The sequence below is a fragment of the Triturus cristatus genome, chromosome 4_2, assembly GCF_964204655.1.
Source record: "Triturus cristatus chromosome 4_2, aTriCri1.1, whole genome shotgun sequence".
Taxonomy (NCBI): Eukaryota; Metazoa; Chordata; class Amphibia; order Caudata; family Salamandridae; genus Triturus; species Triturus cristatus.
The window spans coordinates 358,015,417-358,039,942 of NC_140586.1; the positions used below are offsets into that span (position 1 = coordinate 358,015,417).

At 48.3% G+C, this 24,526-nt stretch overlaps 1 protein-coding gene across 1 annotated transcript in view; it reads right to left on the reverse strand.

Moving 5' to 3' along the window:
- The window catches only part of QSOX1 (quiescin sulfhydryl oxidase 1), a 428,334-nt gene that overhangs the window by 198,996 nt on the left and 204,812 nt on the right, over positions 1-24,526 (reverse strand). Inside the window, exons 4-5 of the mRNA XM_085601768.1 lie at positions 14,322-14,421; positions 5,352-5,442 (exon numbers count right to left, since the gene is read on the reverse strand). Of these exons, the coding sequence (XP_085457894.1) occupies positions 5,352-5,442; positions 14,322-14,421 (191 nt within the window). The remainder of the gene's footprint in view (positions 1-5,351; positions 5,443-14,321; positions 14,422-24,526) is intronic.

The following is a 24,526-nucleotide window of genomic DNA, read 5'->3' on the forward strand; positions in this document are numbered from 1 at the left end:
AATGCGATGCAAACACGCCCCCTCGTCTTTCCCCCCCATCCTTCCCACTCTTTTGCTTCCTCCCTCACTCACCACTTCTGGGACCTTCCTTCCCTCTGCCCGCCCCTCACCCTCCCTCCTTTCCTCTGCCCCCCCCTCCATCGGACATGTGTGTGTGCAGACCCCTTCAGCAGTGCGGAACCCTGACGCTACCCCCAATGACTGCCACACTTACAAATGGGGAACGCACCGCACTCAGACGGAGCGCCATGGAGAGCATTGACACGGCAGCACGGAGCCCCTCTCAAACGCCCGTCAGCGCTCGGTCCTCCTCCCACACCCATTGTTCTCATCACCCCCCCTAGCCCCGGGGCACGCCTCCTGATCACGGCCAGTTGCCAGGGCCCTCATCCCCTCCTTCCCTAGGGGTCTTTGGTTCATTGGCTCGCTGGCTTACTGATATCTGCTCCCTGTAGTGACATAAGGAGCAGAGAATGTCGGCACTGTGTGTACAATGTGATCCTCTCCATTGCTCCCCTCTCCCCTCAATGAAACCTATTGCATGTGATGTTTTGTCCCAACCTATGCACAAGCTCTGTGATTTCGTTCTCAATAAAAAATTCCAACACAAAAAAATGTTGTGTGTCCCTGAAAACTCACTACCACAACTTACACACTCAAAACAGAAAATGTGCTGCAACACCTTTCAAGTGGTGCGCATATCACCGTTGAGACAGACTAAACTAATATTTTAGTTTGATATGCCAGATGGTGTGTATATCACTGATGAAGCCCGCTTAATGAAAAGCTGGCGACTGCTGTACTGTGCAAATCCACTAGATGTCGCCACTGCAAACCAAATAAGCGAGAAATCGCTGTTAGCACTCGAAGCCTACATGGCAGAATCACAGAATAATCACCAGCCGCGGGTACTCCATATGAGCAGAGGAGCACCGACGGACCCCTCGCGCAGAAAGTTTGAATTATAAAATGATAATAAAAGGATTTATTACCATTTTATTTTCCAGCTTTCTGCTGAACAGATAGGGCATAGCAGGGCAGGCCAGTGCTCATTGCTGCTGAATGGCAGCAATGAGTAGGGGCCCCTTCAGTATGAATTGCGCATGTCGGTTTTGCCCGCTACCTTGCTACAGCCAAACCGACATGCGCAATTCAAGTTCTCCAAGACAGCTTGGTTGGAGAGCAGGCACAGGCCTTCAGTGTTCTTCGGAGTGTTGAGGCAGCCTGCTTCAGCCAATCCCGATGATTCAGGTAAGTATCTTTTCTTTTTTAATTTTTAAATGTTTTTTTGTTTATATGTATTTCTGTATATGATATGTGATGAGGAGAGGATGTGGTGTAATGGCCAGAGCGGTCGACCTTGAAGCTGGGAAACCAGGTTCGAGTCTTGGTGAGAGGCTCAAGCATCCTGTGATTCTGGGCAAATCACGTATTTATTTATGTGTTTTTTTATAGCGCATACTTTACTCTGAAGTGTCAGAGCGCTTTACAATAGAGCAATAATCTCCACGTGCCTGAAAAATGAATGTGTCCTTCTGTAATGTAACTGGTGCTCATGTAAAGTGTTCCGATACCTTTGGGTGGGATTAACACTATATAAAAAAACTGGAAATATTTTCGCTCCACCCTTTTTGCCAACCGCCACTGCTGGCCACTCCAGCACCAACGAGACCAGAAAACAAAATCACAAATGAAACGTGGTCCGACGAGCCCAGTGACCAGGTGAGTTATTCTTCACTGGAGTGCCCAGCAGCATAGATCCGATCTAAAGGAGATGAGGTGAGTACAATAACCGGGTTCCCTGCAAGCTGGCGCACCAACGCGCAACCAATTAATTTGCTGTGCCGCACACTAAGAATAGAATTGGAATTACCTTAAGCACACAGCAGCTTCACGCGCAGACATAGGCATGAATAATTTTAAATTGTCACAAGGACTGCAGCACGCTAACTGCCATCTAAACACCGCTTCAGCAAATAAAGCTGCTTCCAGCTGGACGACATTTTCTTCGATCCTTTAACACCTGCTGTGCTTGTCAGATCCAACAACGTAGAAAATAATCGGAGCCTCCAAGAACGACGCTTGGTAGAATATGGTCGGGGCTTTCTAGAAAGACGTTCCAGCCAGGGCTTTAAGTGGGACGGCTCCTGCCGGTGCTCAGCATTGGCAGTTCTGAAAAACAGCTGCTGAGACGGGTCCCATTGGGCTCTCCAGTTTTGCCCTCGCCCTCTGGATGAAAAAAATAAATCTTAATTCTGCAGCGGTACCACCCTTCAATGCCTTTGATGCATCTTCAGAGACTCGGTATAGTTCTTTCGCAGTCTCATCATTTTAGAACTGAATCATTTTCAATACTGTATATAAGGAAGCCTTAGTTGTTGCTTATTTATCATATGCAACTAACAACCATTACCAAAGCCAATAGTCCTGGCTTGTTGTATGTGCAATGCTACTTGTTGTATCCAGTGGTGGCTGGGCCCGAGAAGTGGCAGTGGGGCAGTTAGGGGGGTTAGGGGCCTGTTATAAAAAAAAATCACTTACCTGCCGGCGGCCACCTCTCCTCCGTCCTATTCCTGGCTTTTTCTGTGCAAGCAGGAAGTACCCGGGCTCCCAGACTCCCCATAGCTAATTACAACTCTGCAATGCAGCGTTGTGATTGGTCTGAGCGCCATAGTTCGGTGCTCTGCCAGGGAATGGGAGGCTGGGCATGTCCTCCACCCAGGCTGCATTACAGCCTGGGTGGAGAACATGCAAAGTACGCATGACTGTTTGGCCGGTCCAAGAGGGCCGGCCAATGAGTTATTGGGCACTCACAGAGTGCCCACCACTCCTCCCCCCTGCTCTGTGTGCATATCTGCCCCGCCCCTACAAGACGCCGCAGCAGGAACAAATAAAATGATAGTAACATCAAGTTAAAAAGCAGTGGGAGATGCTCCTATGCCTTAGCGGAGGAGCGGCCACTGTATATATCTGGATGCAATGACAGAAGCAGCAAAATACCATCAGGCAGCACAACAAGGTAAGCACACATTTTTAGCTTAAGTGTCTCTAAGTCGCCTCTTTGAGAGACCCCCCCCCCCCCCCCAGTTTTTTCATCCCAATTAAAATCCTGGCTCCAGCCATCCCTGGTGCCAATATATGTACAACCCACAATGGAGGCAAAGTAATGATTGATATTCATTCAAGAGATATATATATATATATATATATATATATATATATATATATGTATATATATATATATGTATATATATATATATTAGGAAGCCCCATACCATCCTGCATCCTCCGCTCAGTCTGCCAAACAAACCACCACCATCCAAATCCTCACGTACACCAGCATGTACCTGACGTCACACAACAGACTGATGCGGCAATGCAGAACAGAAAGGGGCAAACACATTGACATGTCAAGTACCTTATCACAGTGTCCTAAACATGGCAATGCAAATTCCACATCTACCACAGATCCCACTGTGACCTCCCACTGCCTTCCCAATAACCCCTTTTCTCCAATCCCAGTTTTTAATTTTGCACATCTACCATTAAAGAGAGAACTGTAAAACTCCCTTTTTCCTCATTCGTGCTGGGCAAAGACCAAAAGGTTGAATGTGCAACAGAAATTTGAGTTCGGCAACTTCTTCCCTCTCCATATGCCTATTTTGTCCATTTCCGTGGACTTGGATGGCTATGGGAAAGGGGCAGTGGTATGCTATTTACCTGCAATACTTTTTTGACCTATGAAAAAGTGTGAACGTTATTACTTTAGTATTCCTCCATAGATGTTGTTACTCTGACAAGGTGGAGGTACGTAGGAGAAATGCCTCAATTACCTGCTAGTAATCACTGGGAGTTCTGCTGTTTGTCACTATGATTGCATACCCCGTCTCCCAGCAGCCAAATCCGACTTCACCCCCCTTTGAAGAACCAGTGAAATTGTATTCTCATGGCATACCACCGGCTACAAGGTTGGTACTGTATGCCCAGTCTGGAGGAGCTGTGCCTAGCTTTTCACTCTGATTAATGAGATCGCAAGCACTAGAGGGGAGTAAAAGAAAAACCTCCTGAAAAAAGCCAAAACGGAGCAGAGCTCCAAGGAAGGCAGTCAGGGCTGGATTGAATGAAATGCACCATTTATGTAAAGATCTCAGCCGCAGGCTTGTTGATGTACCCCTCTGGCGAGAAGCTACATTTAAAGGGATGTCGGACAGTTATGATAGTAAAGTTTGAATAGAGACAGCACATTTAGAGATATCTGTATTAGTGTATCCTAGTCACATAAAGCATTATGTAAAGAGGAGCTCAGGGGTAGGTTGTGTCTATGTACCTTTGGGGCATGGATGAGAACCATGTATATAGCGGATCACAGAGAGGAGTGGTTCTATGGAAATTTGTCTCCAGGAGCAGCTTTCAGAGAGGGAGAACTGGGGCTTGGTTTATGTACACATTTCAGATAGGGTGATCGGATTTTGAACACTAAAAACGGATACATCCCACAAACACAGGAGCTAGACTACAATTTTGTATTGACAGTGGGGCATAGAAAGACTTAACTAACAGCGCTCACCAGCATACAAAACACATACAACAAAGAACCAAGGGAAATTAAATGCAACTTTTCAACACAGCATCACCTGATTAGGCACTATACCTAATCCTGCACTGGATTATATGAAAACTTGCCTTTCTGTTCAATCGACCCTTGCTGAAAAGATGGATAGATGACGAAAAAGGGGCTGTACTGGCACATCGGTGGGAGGAGCGTGGCGTGTACAGTGTTATCATTGTCTGTGTTTATCATGAAGAGCAACATGTATGTAGGGCTCAAATACGGCGGATGTGTTAGTGTACATGTGTCACAAGCAGGAGAGTGGACACAGGAATTCCAAAGGTTTTGTTAGGGCATCCGAGTCATGAAGACGTGCATTCACAGAGGGATCTCAGATGCACCTGTAATAGGGAGGTATTGTATCCTGGGTACTCTTTCCTAGCAAGCACTAAAACAATTGCCTGCATCATGGTTATATCTGTGTGTGCTAGAGGAAGGCCCTGCAGGATATCAATTCTTAATATTTTCCTAATATACACACACAGCAACACCATCCACCATCAAGAGTTTATATGGCAGAAAATCAGACGCGCTAGCCTGGGGATTTTTCTGCCAGTACTTACGTTGTTGGCCAAAGAGAATGGCAGCTCCTGTGATAAACCCCATGAAACAAGCAGAATGAAGCTTTGAATCAGCCGTGACCCTAGACACGCCCAATGAGCTCCAGGACTGGGGATCTCAGGACCTGTGGCCCGCGACAGTCTGAGTGGACATTTTTACTATTCAGCATCTACGGTCTCACCTCTCTGCCCACGTAAGATCTCTCATCCTCGAAAATCAAGGCCAGGTAATCCACGTTGTTACTGTTGAAGAACCCTTGAATCTCTGTCACACTGCAAGAGAATATAAGACACGGTTAACAGGGTCAATCCAAGAAAAGTCTTACCTGCAGGCAGTCAAAAGAAGCCTTTGACCAGGACATACCCTCCAGCTCGGCGATCATGCGCCTCTATAGGAGCAGACAGGATCTATATCACTTGAATCTAACTATAGCTGCCCTTGTCTCTCACTAAGATGAGGCAACCTCAAGAGCCTTTATCTCTTCACCCCCTCACTTTCCCTGTGTTGCTTGAATGTTTTATATAAAGAGATTCTACCTACCGCTCGAATATACTCAAGCCTCCAGAATGAGAGATACCTGGTGGGCTTGATCCTAATCTGGACGTACACTGAACCCTGCCTTAATAACAGCAACAATATCCAAGCTGTCCTTTGCAAGCAAGGCCTTTGGATGTGACGTTTTGGGTCTTACAAATTTTAGAACATGCCTTTCAAGATGAATCCGGTCCCTTTTTTTAAATAATGTTTATTAAACCTTTTTGCGTAGTATAGTTATGATCCATAACAGCGGTTGCCAACGATGTTTAAATACACAGTGAGTAAGAAAAGCAGATAATGAGTTAAGTGTACATGCACCATTGAATAAACAGCATCTGGTCCTTGCATATAATATACCCTTTGTTGCGTTGTTGGGTACAGTAGAAGTGAGTAATTATGTTTATGTACATAAAGAAGTTTGCATGGCGCAAAGTGCAATTCAGAACAAGAGTAAAGTGAATGAACAAGTGAACAGGCTTGAATGTTGGGGGAGGGAGGGCGAGTATCCGTGTTAAGGCAACAGCTAGGCCAGTGGTTCTTGCCTTTTGACTTGTGTAGACCCCCCACTTAATCATTACTGGTACCTGGGGATCTCCACTGAATAATTATGGGAATCTGGGGACCCCCACTGAGTCATTACTGGAAGCTGAGGACCCTGGCCTACCAGTTTGATGATTTGAACTACAAAACAATACACACAAAAATACAGACGCAGACATTCATCGACAAATACACAAATGATGAAATATTTTATGTAACTCACAAACAAATATTTAAAATAATTACATTTTAACTTTAATCGGAAGGTTGGAGCTTGTCTAAATTCCACTCATTGACCATACTTTAAAGTGTTTGAAGCACTTGCACTGCTCCCACAAATCAATCTGAGTATAAAAACCTAATTTTTAACTACCAATTTCAAATTCTTTCATGCCTACAGAAAGTTTTAAAATTGTCAATGTTAAATGTCGCTTCTTTATTTACATACACTTTATTAATCGGATAATGTTATTTGATTTTCTAAGCAGTCACAGACCCCCTGATTGGGACCCCCATAGGTCCCTGGGCCACAGGCTATGAATAACTGCACCAAGTTATATACATAGTGATGTATGATACTACTCAGAATAACAGAGGACAGGGTTTGTAAATATCATACATCACATTTGATGGCGTGTGGTGGTCCACAGGGAGGCTAAACCCGGTCCTTTACCAATACAATTGTCACTTTATGCATACCTTCTCCTATAGAGTATTTCTATGCTCAAACAGTTCCTGCTGCAAGAACTTCAGCCCTATCTGCCGCTAGTCGTGAATTGCATTCCTCAACACTTTAATCTCCACTGAGTAAAAGACATACTCCCTCTATAAGGACAGAAAACAAGCTGTTGGCATTGGGTGGGTGGGGGGCCTTAGAATGGCCTCCTTCAGCCACAATAGTGGAAGAGGTGTTCTTTTCCAGGGGATCCTCATAAATAGTAATAAGCACTGAATAGTCCCACCCATGTTCGGGGATCCTGGAGCACTTTTAAAAAGTATACATATATGTATAACCAGAATTTGTACCACAGTACTTGTACCAAGTTTGCAGCCTAAAGAAGGCTAAAAATGGCCAGATTTGAATGAATTTTCATTTAAAAAAGAAGTCAATTGCACAGACATACGTCACTATAAAATGGTGATCTTAGGGCACTGAGTGCTGCCTTTTTTGGCAAACATCTTTTGGAAATCTTTCCAAACCTTCTTTTTAGAGTTTTCACTTGATATCTTTTGCCATTTAAGACAGTTTGACACCTTTTTCTGACAGAAAATGTGCCTTCCAGAAGATCAAATCCCTTTATTCCTGTACTTATTTTCAGTCCTTCTCCAGAAGAACTTTGAAGGACGGACAGAAAACCAGATAACATAGAATGCAGCAGAGGAAGGAAGAAGATGCTGGCAAATATTCTAGAAGCCACAGAGAAGGTCAGTGCTCTACTAGAGCTTCTTCTCACTCCAGGGACTCCCAGAGAGGCATATCTAAGGAGAAGAGACATCAGAGGAAGAGACATCGCTCGTGTTTGACGTCAAGGAGTATAGCGTTGAAGACCAGACACACCTTCTTGCTCACCGTCATCAGGTACAAAGTCGAGACACTCAACGGTGAAAGAACCAGACGGTGGCTGATGAGAACACAGTCGACGTCAAGGACACCTCCATCGACAGTATGACCACCTCCATCAACATAAAAACAATCTCTTTGGAATGTTCCCATTTCAGAGATTTGTAAGAAAGCTACTTAGAGATCTGTTCATAGATTTACTAGACACTACTGTCTAGATTCAGACTCCAGAGCAGATACTCAAGTAGGGCAGGCTTTTTTAAGGACACTTTTCGGGTCATAGTTCGAGCTGTTTCTATTTCATGTCCGCCTTTTTGAGGGATGGCATTGTTATTCTGTCTGTGCTCAAGACTATTGACGAGGATCCCCTGGAAGAGCAAGTAAAGTTACTTACCTGTAATCCTAGGTCTCTTCTTGGTGGAATTCTTATCAAAGTCATAAGCAACCCTCCCACCTTTCCAGGTAGAAACTATTACAGCTCTCAACAATTGCCTCACCCAGGATTCCTAACTTCTGTGAAAATTACCTGACGTACCCTAACTGTCGCCTGTGAGGTATAGTGGGATACAGGGGGTACTCTTAGGTTCTTAAAGGCACATTGCCTGTTTTCTGTTCTGTGCTTTGCATTACAGCCTATTGGCTAATAATGTCTTATATTCCCTTTCTTTTTCCTATTAAAAAGGTCTGTGAAAGATATTCTATGGTCACTTTTTTTTATAGTGATGCATTTCTATGCAATTGGCTCCTAAAAAAATGAAAATGCAATGAAATCTGGCCATTTTTAGCCTTCTTTAGGCTGCAAACATATATAAAGTACTATGGTACAAATCCTGGTTATATTTATATATGTATACTTTTTAAAAGTGCTCTAGGATCCCCGCACGTGGGAGAGATTATTCAGTGCTTATGACTTTGATGAGGATTCCCCTGGAAGAGAACTAGGATTACAGGTGAGTGACTTTTCCTTCAGTACAGTCACTGCAGAAATACATCTAAAGGGTATGTTGATGAAAAATTAGAAAGACCCAGTCACAGCCGGCATTAATTGCGTGTGGGGGGTCATGCGGGGGGGGGTTGTGATAATACATTTTAAAAACGTACCTGTCTGCCAGCCGGCCAGGTCTCACGTTTTCTCGGCTCCTGCTCTCCTGCCTCTGGCAGGAACAGGAAGCAGGCAGCCTTCATCCCCTCCCCTAAGCCAATCACAACTCTGCAATGGCAGCGGTGTGATTGGTCGGGACGGCACCTAGCCAGGTGCCTATGGGGAGGCCATTTTCTCCATGTATTCTGCATTGCAGCCTGCAGGGAGAAAGGGCAGAGTGCGCATGACTGGTTTGGGAGGCCCCAGAGGTGCTCACTCAGGAGTGGGCACACTACTCCTCTCCTGCCCAGCCGTGCTCGTAGAGCAGCCCCGCTCACCCACCCGCCCACAGCCAAACACTTCTGCTTTCTCGCAGTGCGATAAGCAGAAACATAAAATAGTAAAACTACCATTTTATGTTTCTGCTTTTCGCACTGCGAGAAAGTAGTGGGGCGACGGTCCTCCACCCTAGTGGAGGAGCCGCACCTGCAAAGACCTCACACTGACCAGCCTCCTTATCTTTTTGCAGATCAACATTTGATGGACTGTAGAGGGAAGTTTATTGTAGTGTGACAATAAGGGCTGAATCCATACAAACCAGTATCCTGATCACCATCTTATGAGTTTGCATAGCAGTAATTGCAGGGATAATAAGTGTGTATTACATAATGGGGAGAACGCACATAAGCAAGCTTGGAGATTACGTTTTCATATAAGGGGAAGTTGGTACCGCCCGTGTGTCACATGACCCATTAACACAGAACCTATACTGACCAGCTTCCAGAACATTGCCTTTTGAGTGTGTATGTTACTGCTCGATGTTGGGTAGGGCGGCACGTCTTTGGAGTAACTATTTATTCAACTAGAACAAACATCACCCGGTCTCTTGAATGCCTTACATTTTCAATGCAATATTTAGCAAATGTGAAATAGTGGGAAGCTTGTGTGGCAAGAATTTGGTTCAGATCGTGACCCACTCATTGAGCGATAAACCACTGCAGCCTTGACCCGTGACCTCTATGTTAGTCCTCAAACATTTAGCAGAGTGCGCGCCCCAACTATTGACGCCGAGACCATTGTTCCCCTCTGCTGATGTTTCGTTAAAAAACACAGACCCTACAATAAGACCGCCCTTATGACGCAAATTAAACATGAAGGTAAAGTCCTACATACACAGATTAGGAACACTGCAGAGATATTAAGGTCAACCACAGCAGCACAGGTATAGGAATGAAACTCCCTTCAAGCTGCTTCAGTTTCACCATAACTCGCCTCATTACCACAACCCCAGGTCTTTCCTTCGTCGTTGAGTCCAAGAAGGGGATAATTACCACAAAAGGAGGACATGTGGGAATACCCACTCTTCAAGGAAAGAAATACTGGCACTAATCACAGTGCCACGCAGCCAGTTGCCACCTGGTCTCTTTGCAGCATAACTAGGAGATGTCGGTCACGTTAATACACTGCAATTCCCATTCAGGACTTTAATTGCTCTTGTAGCAGCAACGCACACAAGCATACACAAGAAGGCATCTTCTGTGGGCCTACGGGAGGCTGCGATATGAAGCGGGAGCACTGGTCTAGTAGCAGCAACGCACACAAGAAGGCATCTCCTGTGGGCCTACGGGAGGCTGCGATATGAAGTGGGAGCACTGGTCTAGTAGCAGCAACGCACACAAGAAGGCATCACCTGTGGGCCTACGGGAGGCTGCGATATGAAGCGGGAGCACTGGTCTAGTAGCAGCAACGCACACAAGAAGTCATCTCCTGTGGGCCTACGGGAGGCTGCGATATGAAGCGGTAGCACTGGTCTAGTAGCAGCAACGCACACAAGAAGTCATCTCCTGTGGGCCTACGGGAGGCTGCGATATGAAGCGGTAGCACTGGTCTAGTAGCAGCAACGCACACAAGAAGGCATCTCCTGTGGGCCTACGGGAGGCTGCGATATGAAGCGGGAGCACTGGTCTAGTAGCAGCAACGCACACAAGAAGGCATCTCCTGTGGGCCTACGGGAGGCTGCGATATGAAACGGGAGCACTGGTCTAGTAGCAGCAACGCACACAAGAAGGCATCTCCTGTGGGCCTACGGGAGGCTGCGATATGAAGCGGGAGCACTAGTTTAGTAGCAGCAACGCACACAAGAAGGCATCTCCTGTGGGCCTACGGGAGGCTGCGATATGAAGCGGGAGCACTAGTCTAGTAGCAGCAACGCACACAAGAAGGCATCTCCTGTGGGCCTACGGGAGGCTGCGATATGAAGCGGGAGCACTGGTCTAGAAGCAGCAACGCACACAAGAAGGCATCTCCTGTGGGCCTACGGGAGGCTGCGATACGAAGCGGGAGCACTGGTCTAGTAGCCGAGTTGCTGACTTTTGAACCCGGAGCACTGGATTCTAATCACAGCACATAACCAAATAATCAGGTGACAAAGGGCAAACCACTGTGTCCCTCTGCATACAATTAGAAATACCAGTAATGTATACACGTAGAAGCCAGCTGTACAGTGTGCCGCCCAGTTCTGTCCCATTGACATGTTCTCACCTCTCTTCCTCCCTCCTCATCACAGTCTGTTTCTGCCATCTAATCTCAACTGGACCCGCCTCAACCCCACAACATTTTTTGTTTGTCAAAACATTACATGAAAGCACTTTGTTAAAGAGTGCATTTCTAATGCTTAAAGACTTAAAACTGTGAGACAACTTCGGTCTTCAAATTTCACAGGTAAAATACACATTCAGAGCATGTGGGGGTATTGTTGTGTGCAGGGGTATTTGCCAGAATTCTGCTCAGTTTAGATATCTCTATTTTTATATAACTTTAGGGCATGGTATAAACACAGTGGAAAAGGACCATAAGATGTAGCACCAAACACAGCAGACTTTACAGATTTTCGTGCATGCAAAGTAGGTAGTACATAGAGCATGCGTAGGTGAAGATACGTTAAGAGATGTGGTCAAAGCCTCTATCCCATGTGCCATTGTCACGAGGTCCACGCCCCCCACACTATCATATTTACGTTCACATGCCCTCCATTTGTAGACTAACTCTGCAGCCCTTGCACAGTAGTTTATGCCTCTCGACCATTCCTGCAGAGACGGCGGTTCCGCCTGCCGCCAATGTCCCTCCTAGCTACCAAAAAGCCCATACCGCCTAGATTCAATGGGCCCTAGTCTTCAACCAATCCTCCATTATTCCAAGTAGGGCTATCTTAGGATCCATGACTACTAGGAACCGCAAACATCTGCAAGGCAGGCATAAATCCCTCGCCAGTGACGCTCTAGAACTGAGCAAGCCCAGCTCATCTGATATATGACCCGTATGTGGAATATCACCTCGTGCACTCTGAGTTGCGAGCCCTTCCCATTTTCCATAGTCTATTCGGACTATAGTAGATTCTATGAAAGTAGTTGAATTGAGTTTGTTTCAGGTTCGAGGGGATGGTCAGTATCCGGGCTGCCATCTGGGTCTCCTGCCATTCGTGATCTCCCATCTCCCCGACCTCTCATTCCCAGGCGTCTCGCAAGCCATTGAGAAGATCAGGGCCGTGAAACAGAAGGGACCGGTGCAATCTTGGTGTGCCCTTTCTGCCCAGTGTCTCCATAGTCAGTTTGGCTTCAAGGGGGTAATACTCCGGCACTTCACGTAGAGCGTCTCGATGTGTCTAGGCTGTGATGCAACTGAAGGTACCAAACAAATTGAGAGTTGGGAGTTCAAACTCCACTAAAAGGTGTTCGAAGGTATGAATATGATCATGGTCCAATACGTCACTAAGGCGGGAGATGACTATAAGGTCGCACTGTCGTAAGCCCTCCAGCCGTGTGACCCGCTTCAGACAGTTCCCTGCCCAAAGGGACTTTTGTGCAGCAAGTCTGCCTGACCATTCCATATGATTGCATGCTGCACACCAGCTGAGGAAAGGAAGCCTATTAACATTGGGAAGTGAGTGCGGGAGCGGGCCCCACCTGCAATAAATTAAACATTCTAAGTCTCTCAAGAGTGGCCGACTCCAGGTGGAGTCTTGGTGATACCGAAACAGCCAGTCCCCTATTGGTATAATTTCTAATACCCACTGATGGGGGCAAAGATCCGGAGGTTCCAGACTTCCCAATGAATGCCGGCAGCGCACACTCAGACCCGGGGTACTTTACCCACGCAGATAAAGAAGGTTACCAAAGCCTGGGAATCCTGGAAGCAAGCATACGCGACAAAGAATGGGTGATTTTTTGAGGATGTATAAGAACCGAGGACGAACTATCATTTTATAAAATGTCACCCCCCCCCACCCCGTCACATTTAGAGGCAAAAAGACCCATGATTCCAAGTCTCTGCATATAAGGCGCAGGATAGACATTTTCTTGTCCCAGACTGTGCGAGGTTCACAAAATCTAACAGTCGTACAGAGAGAGCGGGGCAGGGGAGTCTGTGAAGGCAGTTCTCTAGCATACAACAGGGTACTTCCTTGAAGGGTATGCACTTATCCACCTGCCTCTTTGGCTTTGCCGTCGGCATTTGCCATCTTTGGAGTGCAGAAATACTTGTCTTGCATCGTGTGCGCCTTGGAGAAACCACTGGAGTGCATAGATTTCCTTCTGGTTCCCTGTACAAATCATACGCTTGGCTTTCTGCAGAGGGCCTGCATACTGTGAGCAGGCCCCTCTTCCTTGCTATACATGCTTGATGCCGGTTAAGAAATTTAGTGTCCAGCTGACCCAACTTTTTGCAATCATTTTGATACCCAATCTTGGGATCCTAGTCAATCCCAAACTCCATCTGCCCAAATACTTGCTCATACTCAGTGTCCGCCCGAAGCAAGCCACCACCCTCTGTAATTCTCTGTTAATTATACCTAAAGAGCGCTTTTGCCTTAAATTTGCCACTGGAGAACTACAGATGGGTGTAAGCAAATGAGAAAGGGAAGTAAGCAAGAATGAAGGAACATAAAAGAAAGAGTTAAAGAAAGCAAAGGATTGGATAGAAACACACACAAGAAAGGACATGAACATTAGCTGTGGTGCTCTGGCACTGCCCAAGCTGCAGTGACCTCCTGCCCACAAAGCATGCTCTCACGCAATACTGGCGCATGCACTCTACAGTCACCCTGAGTGGAATCAAATGATTCATGCTAATGACATCAGTGCGCTGGACATATGCAGGGAGCCAAATTTGCTTTTATGTCGGGAGAGAGTCAACATTCAACAACCTTAAGACTTTTGTTAGATTGCCTCTGCTCCTCTCAGTATTTCTGTTTTACTCATCTATGTCTCTTCCCCCATCCATTCCCTGCAATCTATGTTCACAATCTACCAAACTTTCTACCTTTTGGCATATTGAGTGTGCAATATAAACATGACAGAATATTATAAATAAAATTAAAGAATATGGCAGGGGTGCCTGCCCCAATCAACATGCTGAGACGCTTGGCTTTCAGTTACCTGGCTGGTTCCAATGGTGGGCAGGCAGGTGGCCAGGACTCCTTATGCTCCTCCAAGTTGTCAATGATACTGTGCCTCAATTGAGTGGGAGTATTCAGACCTGCAGGGGGAGAGCACCACTTCATAAAATCACAGGGCTGAACAAACAGGGGGAAAAACAGACTGAAGCTAGCACTGTGTAAAAACAAATATATATATCATATAAATATATAAAAATATATCATTAATGGAAAAAACTGTAAAATAGCATAAAGAACAAGGATTGACAAAGCCAATAGGTTTCACCTATTCAAGAGCTAACTGCCTTGCAAGTGTCGTTTAGCCAAGTTTTACAGCAGCTTGTCTGCTCTTCAGCATGGCTAAAAGTTGTGTGTCATAGAGGAGAGTGGCATAGAGTGGAGTGACGTACAATCGCATAGCGATGTCGAGGTGAGTAGAGTGACATACAGTGGAGTGGCACAGAGTTGTGTACAGATGTGTAATGGGTGTGGAGTGGCGTAGAATGGAGCAGAGTGGCATAGAGGGGAGTGGCGAAAGACAGAAAGGAATAGCATAGAGTTGTGTAGAGTAGGGGAGAGAAGTGGCATAGAGTGATGTAGAGTGGTTTAGACTGGAGTGGAGTGGAATAGAATAGAGTGGATTAGAGTAAAGTGGCATGGAATAGAGTGGAGTGGAGTAAAGTGGCGTGGCATAGAATAAACTGGCATAGAGTGGCGTGCACGGTGTAAAGTAGAGTGCCATTGAGTGGCTTAGAATTGAGTGAAGTAGAGTAGAGTGACAGAGTGGCATTGAATGGAGTAGAGTAGACTGGAGTAGAATAGAGTGAAGTGACAGAGGAGAGTCACAGAGTAGACTGGAGTAGACAGAGTGGAATGGCGTAGAGTGGCAAAGATTAGAGTGACATACAATGGAGTGGTGTAGAGTGGAGTTCTGTAGAGTACTGTGGAATTGTGTGAAGAGGGGTACCGTAGAGTGGCATGGAGTGGAGCAGCATTAAGCAGAGTCGTGCGGAGTGGAGTGGCACGGAGTGGGGTGACTTGTAATAGAGAGATGTGGAGAGTAGTAGAGTAGTGTGGAGTGGCATACAGTGGAGTGTTGTAGAGAAGAATGGCATAACCTAGAGTTACGTAGAGTGGAATACAACAGGGTGGAGTAACGTAGGGTGGAGTAACAGAGTGGAGCGCATTGACAGAGTGGGTGTGGAGTGGAGTGGCATAGAGTAGTAAAGTAACTTAAGCAAGTAAACCAACAAAAGTATGAGACATCAAGGGGATGAATGGCTAAAAAGCTACGAAAATAGGCAAGCATCATGAAGGTGTAAATTTGTTGTTACTGTGACATTTATATATTGTAATAGCTTAATTCAACTCACGTAAAATATAATTTTATTTTACTTGTACAGGTAAGCTAAAAGAGGCATACATAAACAATGTCAAAATATGATCTTGAAAACAGAAAGAATAGAGAAACCAGCACAAGAACTACTGGAAACAGATGATGTTTTCTGAAACATGTACCTGGATCACAGTGGACAGACACTAATGAACAAGTTACTTACCTTCGGTAACGATATATCTGTAAGAAACATTAGTTAGTTAGATTCCTCACCTTAGAATATCCCCAGGCGTCAGGCTGGATCCGGAAAGATTTTTTCGTCAGCAATACCCTTGCGCGTCGCTAGGCGGCGTCTGCGGCTCCGCGTCCGTCGTCGGCGTCGTGATCGCCGGGATAACATCGTCGGAGTACTTAGACGCCGCCCTCGCGCGCTGACGTCAGTTCTTGTACATAGCTTTCCGCGCCAGGAATGCAGAGCCATGCAAGAGACCGACACTGGTGCCAAGAATCTAGGGCGCTGAAAGGGATTACCTTAACCCTAGATATCGGTTCACAGAATGGTGAGGATGGGTGAGGCGGTGAGGAATCTTAACTAATTAATGTTTCTTACAGATATATCGTTACCGAAGGTAAGTAACTGGTTCATCTGAAAGAAACACGTTAGTTAGATTCCTCACCTTAGAATAGATACCCTAGCAATACCAACCCCGGTGGTGGGTCTGCGAACCTGGAGAACGGAACGGCCACAGAAGCCGTCTCTCCGGACTTGGCTGTCCAGGCAATAATGTTTGGCAAACGTGTGCAGCGAGGCCCACGTTGCTGCCTGACAAATGTCCTGCAAAGGGACTCCCCGTCCCAGGACAGTAGTCGCCGCTGTGGCCCGAGTGGAATGGGCCCTCAGCCCCACAGGAGGTTCCTTCTTAGCTAAGGAATAACAGGCCTTCATGCACAAAACGACCCACCGAGAGATGGTTCGCTTGTGCACCGCCCGCCCCTTTTTAGCGCCCACGTAGCCAACAAAGAGTTGGTCGTCCACCCGGAACTGTTTTGTGCGGTCCAGATAGAAGGACAGCACCCGTTTTGGGTCCAGACAGTGGAGCCTCTCTTCCTCTTTTGAGGGATGCGGTGGCGGAAAGAAGGTGGGCACTGTAACAGATTGGCCGATGTGAAAAGCAGTTACCACCTTAGGGAGAAAGGAAGGACGAGTCCTGAGAACAACCTTGTCCGGATGGACGGAAAGGAGGCTTAGAAGAAAGAGCCTGGAGCTCACTCACCCTTCTAGCAGAGGTGATGGCAACCAGGAAAGCAGTCTTAAGAGTCAGAAGACGAAGGGGACAATTATGAAGTGGCTCAAAGGGAGCGCACATCAGATAGGTCAAAACGAGGTTCAAATCCCACTGAGGCATTACGAAAGGGACAGGAGGAAACATGTGAGTAATGCCCTTAAAGAATCGAGAACCAACAGGGGATTTACAAAGAGAAGGCTGATCAGGAAGCCGTAAGAAAGCAGAAATAGCCGAAAGGTATCCCTTGAGGGTGCCCAGAGCAGAGCCCTGCTGGGCCAGGGAAAGAAGAAAGAGGAGAACCTCAGAAAGAGGGGCGGAAAGGGGATCCACAGCCTTTGCTGTGCCCCATGCCACAAATTTGTTCCACCTGCAGGCGTATACCGATTTTGTGGAGGGACGCCTGGCTGCCAGAATGACATTACAGACTTCAGGAGGCAAGTCAAATGGCATCAACCGTCGCCATGCATGGAGGTGGAGGCTGGACATGTTCGGGTGGAGGACCGTCCCCTGCTGCTGCGACAGAAGGTCCTCCTGAAGAGGCAGTCGAATCGGGGGATCGATCGATAGACTGAGTAGCTCGGGATACCAGTATCTTTGTGCCCAATCCGGAGCCACAAGGATGACTTGGGCCTGGTCGCGCCTGATCTTCTTCAGCACTCTGGGCAGAAGTGGTATAGGCGGAAAGGCGTACAACAGACCGGAACTCAACTCACGACGAAAAGCGTCTCCGAGCCAGTGCCGCCTTGGAAATTCCAACGCACAGAACTGATGACATTGCGCGTTCTCTTCGGTGGCGAATAGATCTAACCAAGGCTCTCCCCACTGCGGAAAGAGTCCTTGCGCCACGTCCGAGTTCAGACGCCATTCGTGATCCATCATGCACCGGCGGCTGAGTTCGTCCGCTCTGGCGTTCAGAGAGCCCGCCAGGTGTTGAACCACCAGGGTGATGCCCTGATGTTCCAGCCATGTCCAGACGCGCAGAGCCTCCTGACAAAGGGTCCACGACCCCACCCCGCCCTGTTTGTTGCAATACCACATGGCGGTGGTGTTGTCTGTGAACACCCGCACTACACTCCCCTGAACAGAGGGAAGGAATGCCTTCAGTGCAAGTCGGATCACCCGCAGCTCCAATAGGTTGATATGGAGCCGGGACTCCGCCGGAGACCAGAGGCCTCTGATCTCCGCTCTCCCATGTGGCCCCCCCATCCCAGGAGGGACGCATCCGTCACCACTACGTGCTCTGGTGGGGTAGGGAGAGGGATCTGCCACTGACCCAATCACGGTCCGTGAGTCACCACTGCAACTGTCTTGCAGTGCCCTCTGAGATCAAGACATGGTCGGACAGTTTGCCCTGATTCTCGGCCCACTGAAACTTCAGGTCCCACTGCAGAGCCTGCATCTGCCACCTGGCGTGATGTACCAGCAGAATGCAGGAGGCCATCAGACCCAGGAGCCGCAGCACCAACCTGACTGAAACCCGGGATAAAGGCCGAAAGATCGGAATCAGAGCCTGAATATCCCGAACCCGCTGTTCCGGAGGATAGACCCGGAACTGCGCCGAGTCCAGAACCGCTCCGATGTAAAGGAGCTTCTGGGAGGGAATCAGATGCGACTTCGGCACATTGATGGAAAACCTCAGCAAATGCAGGAGGTCAGCCGTAGTCTGGAGGTGGGAGACGATTGCCTGGGGCGAGCCCGCCTTCAACAACCAGTCGTCGAGATGGGGGAAGACTGGAACCCTTAATCTGCGCAGATGAGCTGCGACCACCGCCATCACTTTCGTGAACACCCAAGGGGCACTGGTGAGGCCGAAGGGGAGCACGGTAAACTGAAAGTGCTCGTGGCCTACCGTGAACCGCAGGTAACGCCGGTGGGCCGGCAGGACGGGGATGTGAAAATAAGCATCCTGCAACTCCAACGCTACCATCCAGTCTCCAGGGTCTAGGGCAGCCAGAACCTGAGCTAAGGTGAGCATCTTGAACTTCTCCTTCCGGAGGAAGGCGTTGATGCTCCTGAGGTCCAAGATAGGGCCGTAGGCCCCATTTGCCCATCTTGGGAACCAGAAAGTAGTGGGAATAACAACCCCCGACCTACTTCTGGGCCAGGAACTCGCTCGATGGCCTTCTTGGCCAAGAGGGCCGTAACTTCCTCCTGCAGAAGTTGCAAGTGATCCCCCGACATGCGGTGGTACTGTCATGGCATGGCTGGAGGGGTCACCTCGAAGGGGAGGGAGTAGCCCCTTCGGACGATTTGCAGCACCGACCTGTCCGATGTGATGGTACGCCAGTGGAGCAGGTGATGGCGAACTCTGCCTCCCACTGGTGTGGAATGGGCCTGAAAGCTCGGACTAGGAGGGCTTTGAGGCGGATGCTGCTGGGGCAGATGTAGGCAGACCGGTTCTCTGTCCCCCTGCTCCGCCTCGGCGGAATCCACGTCCGCAACCGCGTTGAGGCTGGTTCTGCGGCCTGTGGCTAGACGGACGTGAGGGGGCACCCCTTCCTTGGCCACGAAAGGGGCGAAAAGCGGAAGTTTGCGGGCGCAGGGCCAAGAGGACCAAGTACTTGGCCGTAGCCCTGGAGTCCTTAAAGCGCTCCAGCGCACTATCCGCTTTGTCGCCAAAAAGACGACGGCCATTGAAGGGCATGTCCATGAGGGTGCTCTGGACATCCCCAGAGAAATTTGTGGATCTCAGCCAGGCGTGGCGACGAATCGCCACCGTGGTCGCAATTGCCCTGCCTAGCGAGTTCGTTGTGTCCAGCCCACATCGTATTGAATACCGTGCCGCATCCCGCCCCTCGGCAAGAGCCTGGGCGAGCCGTGTCTGGGCATCCTCCGGACACTGGGGCAGCACGTCCGCCACCGTATCCCACAAGGAGTGGATGTAACGGTCCAAAAGGCACGCGGTGTTGATAGACCGCAACCCCAAACTAAGGGAGGAAAACAGTTTCATCCCGAACTGTTCCAACCTTTTGGATTCCCGATCCGGGGGAGCGGACGGGAAGGCGGTCTGGGAGGTAGAGGCCTGGATAACCAGGCTCTCGGGCCTGGGGTGCACCGACAGAAAGCTGGGGTCACCCGGTGCGGGGCGGTGGCGCTGGGCCACGTTCCGGTCCACAGGAGGGACTGTGGAGGGCTTGGACCAGGTGCACATCAGAACGTCTGTCAGTGCTTCATTGAACTGCAGCAAAGGCTCTGAGGAGCTTACTGGCGGTTGAAGCACTTCAGTCAGGAGATTAGTCCTCACGGCCACAGCAGGGAGCTCCAGCCCGAGGACTTTGGCCACCTTGCGCAGCACCACAGAATAGGTAGCACCCTCCTCCATAGCCACGGAGGGAGGAGATTTGAAGCCAGTGTCAGGGGAGGTGTCAAGACCACTGGCATCCCCCAGCTCTTCTGCCCAGTCCTGAGATAACTGGCACTGCTGTGCCAGAGGGTCCTCAGACCCCTCCCAGTCGTCCCCGTCATCCGACTCCTGGTAGACAGGTGGAATGGTCGGAGCCGGGCGAAAGATGAACCTGTCATCCATCGGCGCCGGATACGGCGCCGGGCGGCGCCACTCCGATTCCGATGCCGGGCCCGGATCGGGCCTAAACCTGGGGACGACGTCGTCCGAAGACAGTGCCAGGGGCGGCTCCGAAGGGGTCGACGCCGGTGGAGGGGTCGTAAGGTCGACCGGCGTCGACCGTGATCCAGGCCTGGATCCCACGGGGGCCTGCGGCGTCAGGACCCGAAGTCGACGACGGCGCCGGGGCCGGAGCCGCCGGCTCGCTAGGCCTCCCAGTCGAGCCTGCGGGGCCTGAAGGCGCGCCGGCATGCGTCGACGGTGGAGTCAGACTCTTCATGGCCACGAGGAAGTCTCTGATCTCCACCGGAGTCACGTCAGACCCAGGGACCGGCGGGTATGGGGTCGGACGCAACTCCTACGGGTCCAACGGAGACGCGCGGGTGGTGCCACCCGAACCCTCAGCCGAGTCGCGCGACCGGCGAGGGCAGTCAGAAGAGCGATGTCGCCTCTTCAACTTCTTGCTGCGCCTCGACTTACCGGAATGCGAGGACTTTGACCCCGACGAACGGTGATGACTGCGCCTCCACGACCGGTCCCTTTGACCTCCTCCTCGACCGGGACCTCGAGCGGCGCGGAGCTGACTGCCGGATCTCGGGCAGCTTGCAGGACCACTCCCGCCTAGCCTTAGAAGTCAAGGCTCGGCATTCGAGGCACGACTCGGCATCATGGTCGGCCCCAAGGCAGTAGAGACTCCAGCGGTGGTGACATCAGGTGGTGACAGGCGTCGCACGGTTTGAATCCAGGCATCCCTACCGGCACCAGAGTCGAGGTCGAATAGAAATGGAACCAAAAAAGTTCCAAAGGATTAGTCAAAAAGTGACTAAAAGGGTATGCTCTTCCCGGATCGGCGCTTACCGGCACGGAAAAAAGAAGAACTGACGTCAGCGCGCGAGGGCGGCGTCTAAGTACTCCGACGACGTCATACCGGCGATCACGACGCCGACGACGGACGCGGAGCCGCAGACGACACCTAGCGACGCGCAAGGGTATTGCTGACGAAAAAATCTTTCCGGATCCAGCCTGACGCCTGGGGATATTCTAAGGTGAGAAATCTAACTAACGTGTTTCTTTCAGATAAAGTTGAATCAATCTGTGCTTCGTCCAGAAAGTAACGCCAGTCATGTGCTGGCCAATTAGGAGGCAGCGAAGAAGAGTGAATGAAGCCAACAAATGGTAAGCCCTAAGTGTGCTAAAAGCTTTTTATTGTAAACAATACCCCTCACAAGCGACAGCGCACGCCCGCAGGCGAAACCTAAGTAAATGAAGACTCTTCACTTTGGGCAATTGCAAAGGAAAACATTAAATTACTGTAAGAATGTTTTTTCATTTTTGCTGATTCGAAAATATACAGGTCACGGTTCAGTTAAGTCATACGTTTAAATTTATGGTTAGGGCTGCGAGGTCAAGGCCTGGAAGACGGAGTATGTTTTTTCCAATGCTTCGAGTGTCAGTAGAGCAAACCCCAAGTTATGCCATACATTTTGTAACTATCTACTCAAGCAGAGCCAGCGCCACTTAGTAGCAACATGGAGCAAGTTCTCCCAGCAAAGGACACCGATGCCGTTTGCTCCACCCCACAAATCAAGAGTGTCAGGTAAACACAGCTGGTGTGTTTGAAACAGCAAGCAGTCTGCTGTAGACCAGTCAAGCAAGAGGGAAAGACCCACTAGCAGTGTCATCCAGACCTGCAGCCGGTACAATGCACGGGAAAGCAGGTAGGATGAAAGTTCTAGACTCTGGGGAGGAAGCCAGAGGCCTGTGAGAGAGATTCCACGAGGATCAGAGGCAAGCTAAGAAAACAAAAGGTACGTGAAAACAGACTGAGTCCAGAGGCTAAGGATGACAGTGGCGCAGATAGAAAATACAACAGGTACTACAGACACCACAAATTGTTCAATACAACAAATCGCACAAGGTGCAAATCCTGGGATTATGCTGGAGATGGCCAGGTTACAAAGAACAACATGGGGAACATCCCTGCAATGCAGACAGATGTACCCAATGCCAATAGGCCAAATGGACAACGTGACTTTGTAGACTAAATCCTGGCAAAAAAAGACGGATGTGGAAGTGGCTTAAACACAGGAAACCCCATCATTGACCAAAGATCATTTAAAAGATATACTGAAGGACTTGAGAGATGAAAGAAAACCTCACACAGAAATTGGTGTAAGTTTGGAAAAGCCTGGAGGATGCTCCTACCAACTTAAAGGTGGGTTTAGGATAACTTGGTCAAAGAGTTAAAACGTTTGAAGAAAAGACATCAAATAGGAGGCAGGAAGGAGAAAATATATTCCGCGAGATCAGTGGATTGGTAGAACAGGTCAAAAAGTACATAAGACAACATAAGAGAGAGAGAAAAAAAAGGAGTGGAAGAATTCAACATTTTAAGATTTCAGAATTTTAATGTTTTAATGTTAATTCATGTCTTAAAGAAAGAGATGAACTTGGCCTGAGTGAGCGTAATGGGGGAGAAAAACCAGCAAAAAAAGCATTTCTAATGCAACTGGTCTTGCATTTACGCGAGTTAGAGCTATTGACATTGCAAATGACAATGCATTTTATTTTTGTTTTCGTTTTTAAAACATAACTAAAAGGCATTGTCATTTACAATGCCAATAGCTTAAACTCCTGTAAATGCGAGACCTATTTCATTGCAAATGCTTGTTTACCATGGCTTGCCAAAGCCCTTAAAATATTGATCTTCAACCAATTCCAATTCTTCAAAGCCATCAATTTTCTCCATTGTCCACAAGCTGGATTTAGAGCAGGTCATAGCACAGGGTTTTCGGTAACATTGGTTTTCGACGCTCTCAGGCGGATCTCGGACTGATAAGGATGCCCTGGTTCTATTCGATCTAAGAGCTGCGTTCAACACAAATGATTGTGCCATCCTACTTTCCTGACTTAAGAACAGAGATTTTAATCAACGGTCTCTTGATCAGTGTCTCTTTCAAACTGTCTTTCTTCCCTTCCTCCTTTACATCAGAGGCAAAGATAGCCTGCTTTGGAGTACGACAGAGTTGTGTACAATTTTGTTCTCTCCCTCGGCCCGTTCCCCTTCCTCCAACAACAATGCCGATAGTGAACTAAGCGCAAGTCTGTTCTTATTTGCACTCTTTGGGTAGCCTGCATTTATAATATACATGAACAGCATTATGTTTTATTCAATCAAACACAGGAGAAGGTTTTGTACAGCATACATCCCGAAGTGGTGTATTTTGAGATCCTCATATGTGATAATGAAAAAAGGAGAGAAAGTGAAATAAAACAAATTGCATAGGATCACACAATTTATTTAAGTGGAGAACTATGGGTTAATCCCACGTTTTGGGTTTCACATTGCGCATTCAGACACTAGTTGTATATGCTTCACTTCCCCTACACCCACCTTATTGCCAACCCCTCTCCCCCACCACCACCCTGCTGGCCTCAATGAGGCCCTCCGTCACTTCACAGACCAAACGTTTTGGCCCCTGGGTTCCCAGGCCCTATACCATCCTGCCTTTTCACTCTAAACTAGATAATCAACTCCTCTAAACTAGATATAGATAATTCTCTCTCCCCCACCCCCTTTCTTTAAAAGTGCCTTGAAGTTTTGAGTCAATGTAAACTGTGTGCACTTTATCTCCACACACACACACCTGCCAATCACCTCACCAGTTATTAAGCACTGTGATCCAAGACACAATAAGAGCACCTATCTGGCTGGTCGCTCACGCACAACAAGGATGGGATGCGGTGTAAAGGCCAGAGCTGCCAACTTTGGAGCTGGTGGAACCAGGTTCCAGTTTCGGCTTCGCTCAACAGCTTGTGATTCTGGGTAAATCCCTTAATGTCCCCACGCCCCAAAAATTATAATAAAGATGTTTCGTATTGTAACTGGTGCCCATGTAAAGTGCTCCAATACCTTCGCGTCGAATTTGCGCTATATGAAATTACAAAGAAACACAAAGAAACATACACTAACCACTCCGGTTCCCATCAACACACAACCTCTTCCAACCACTCACCCCAGT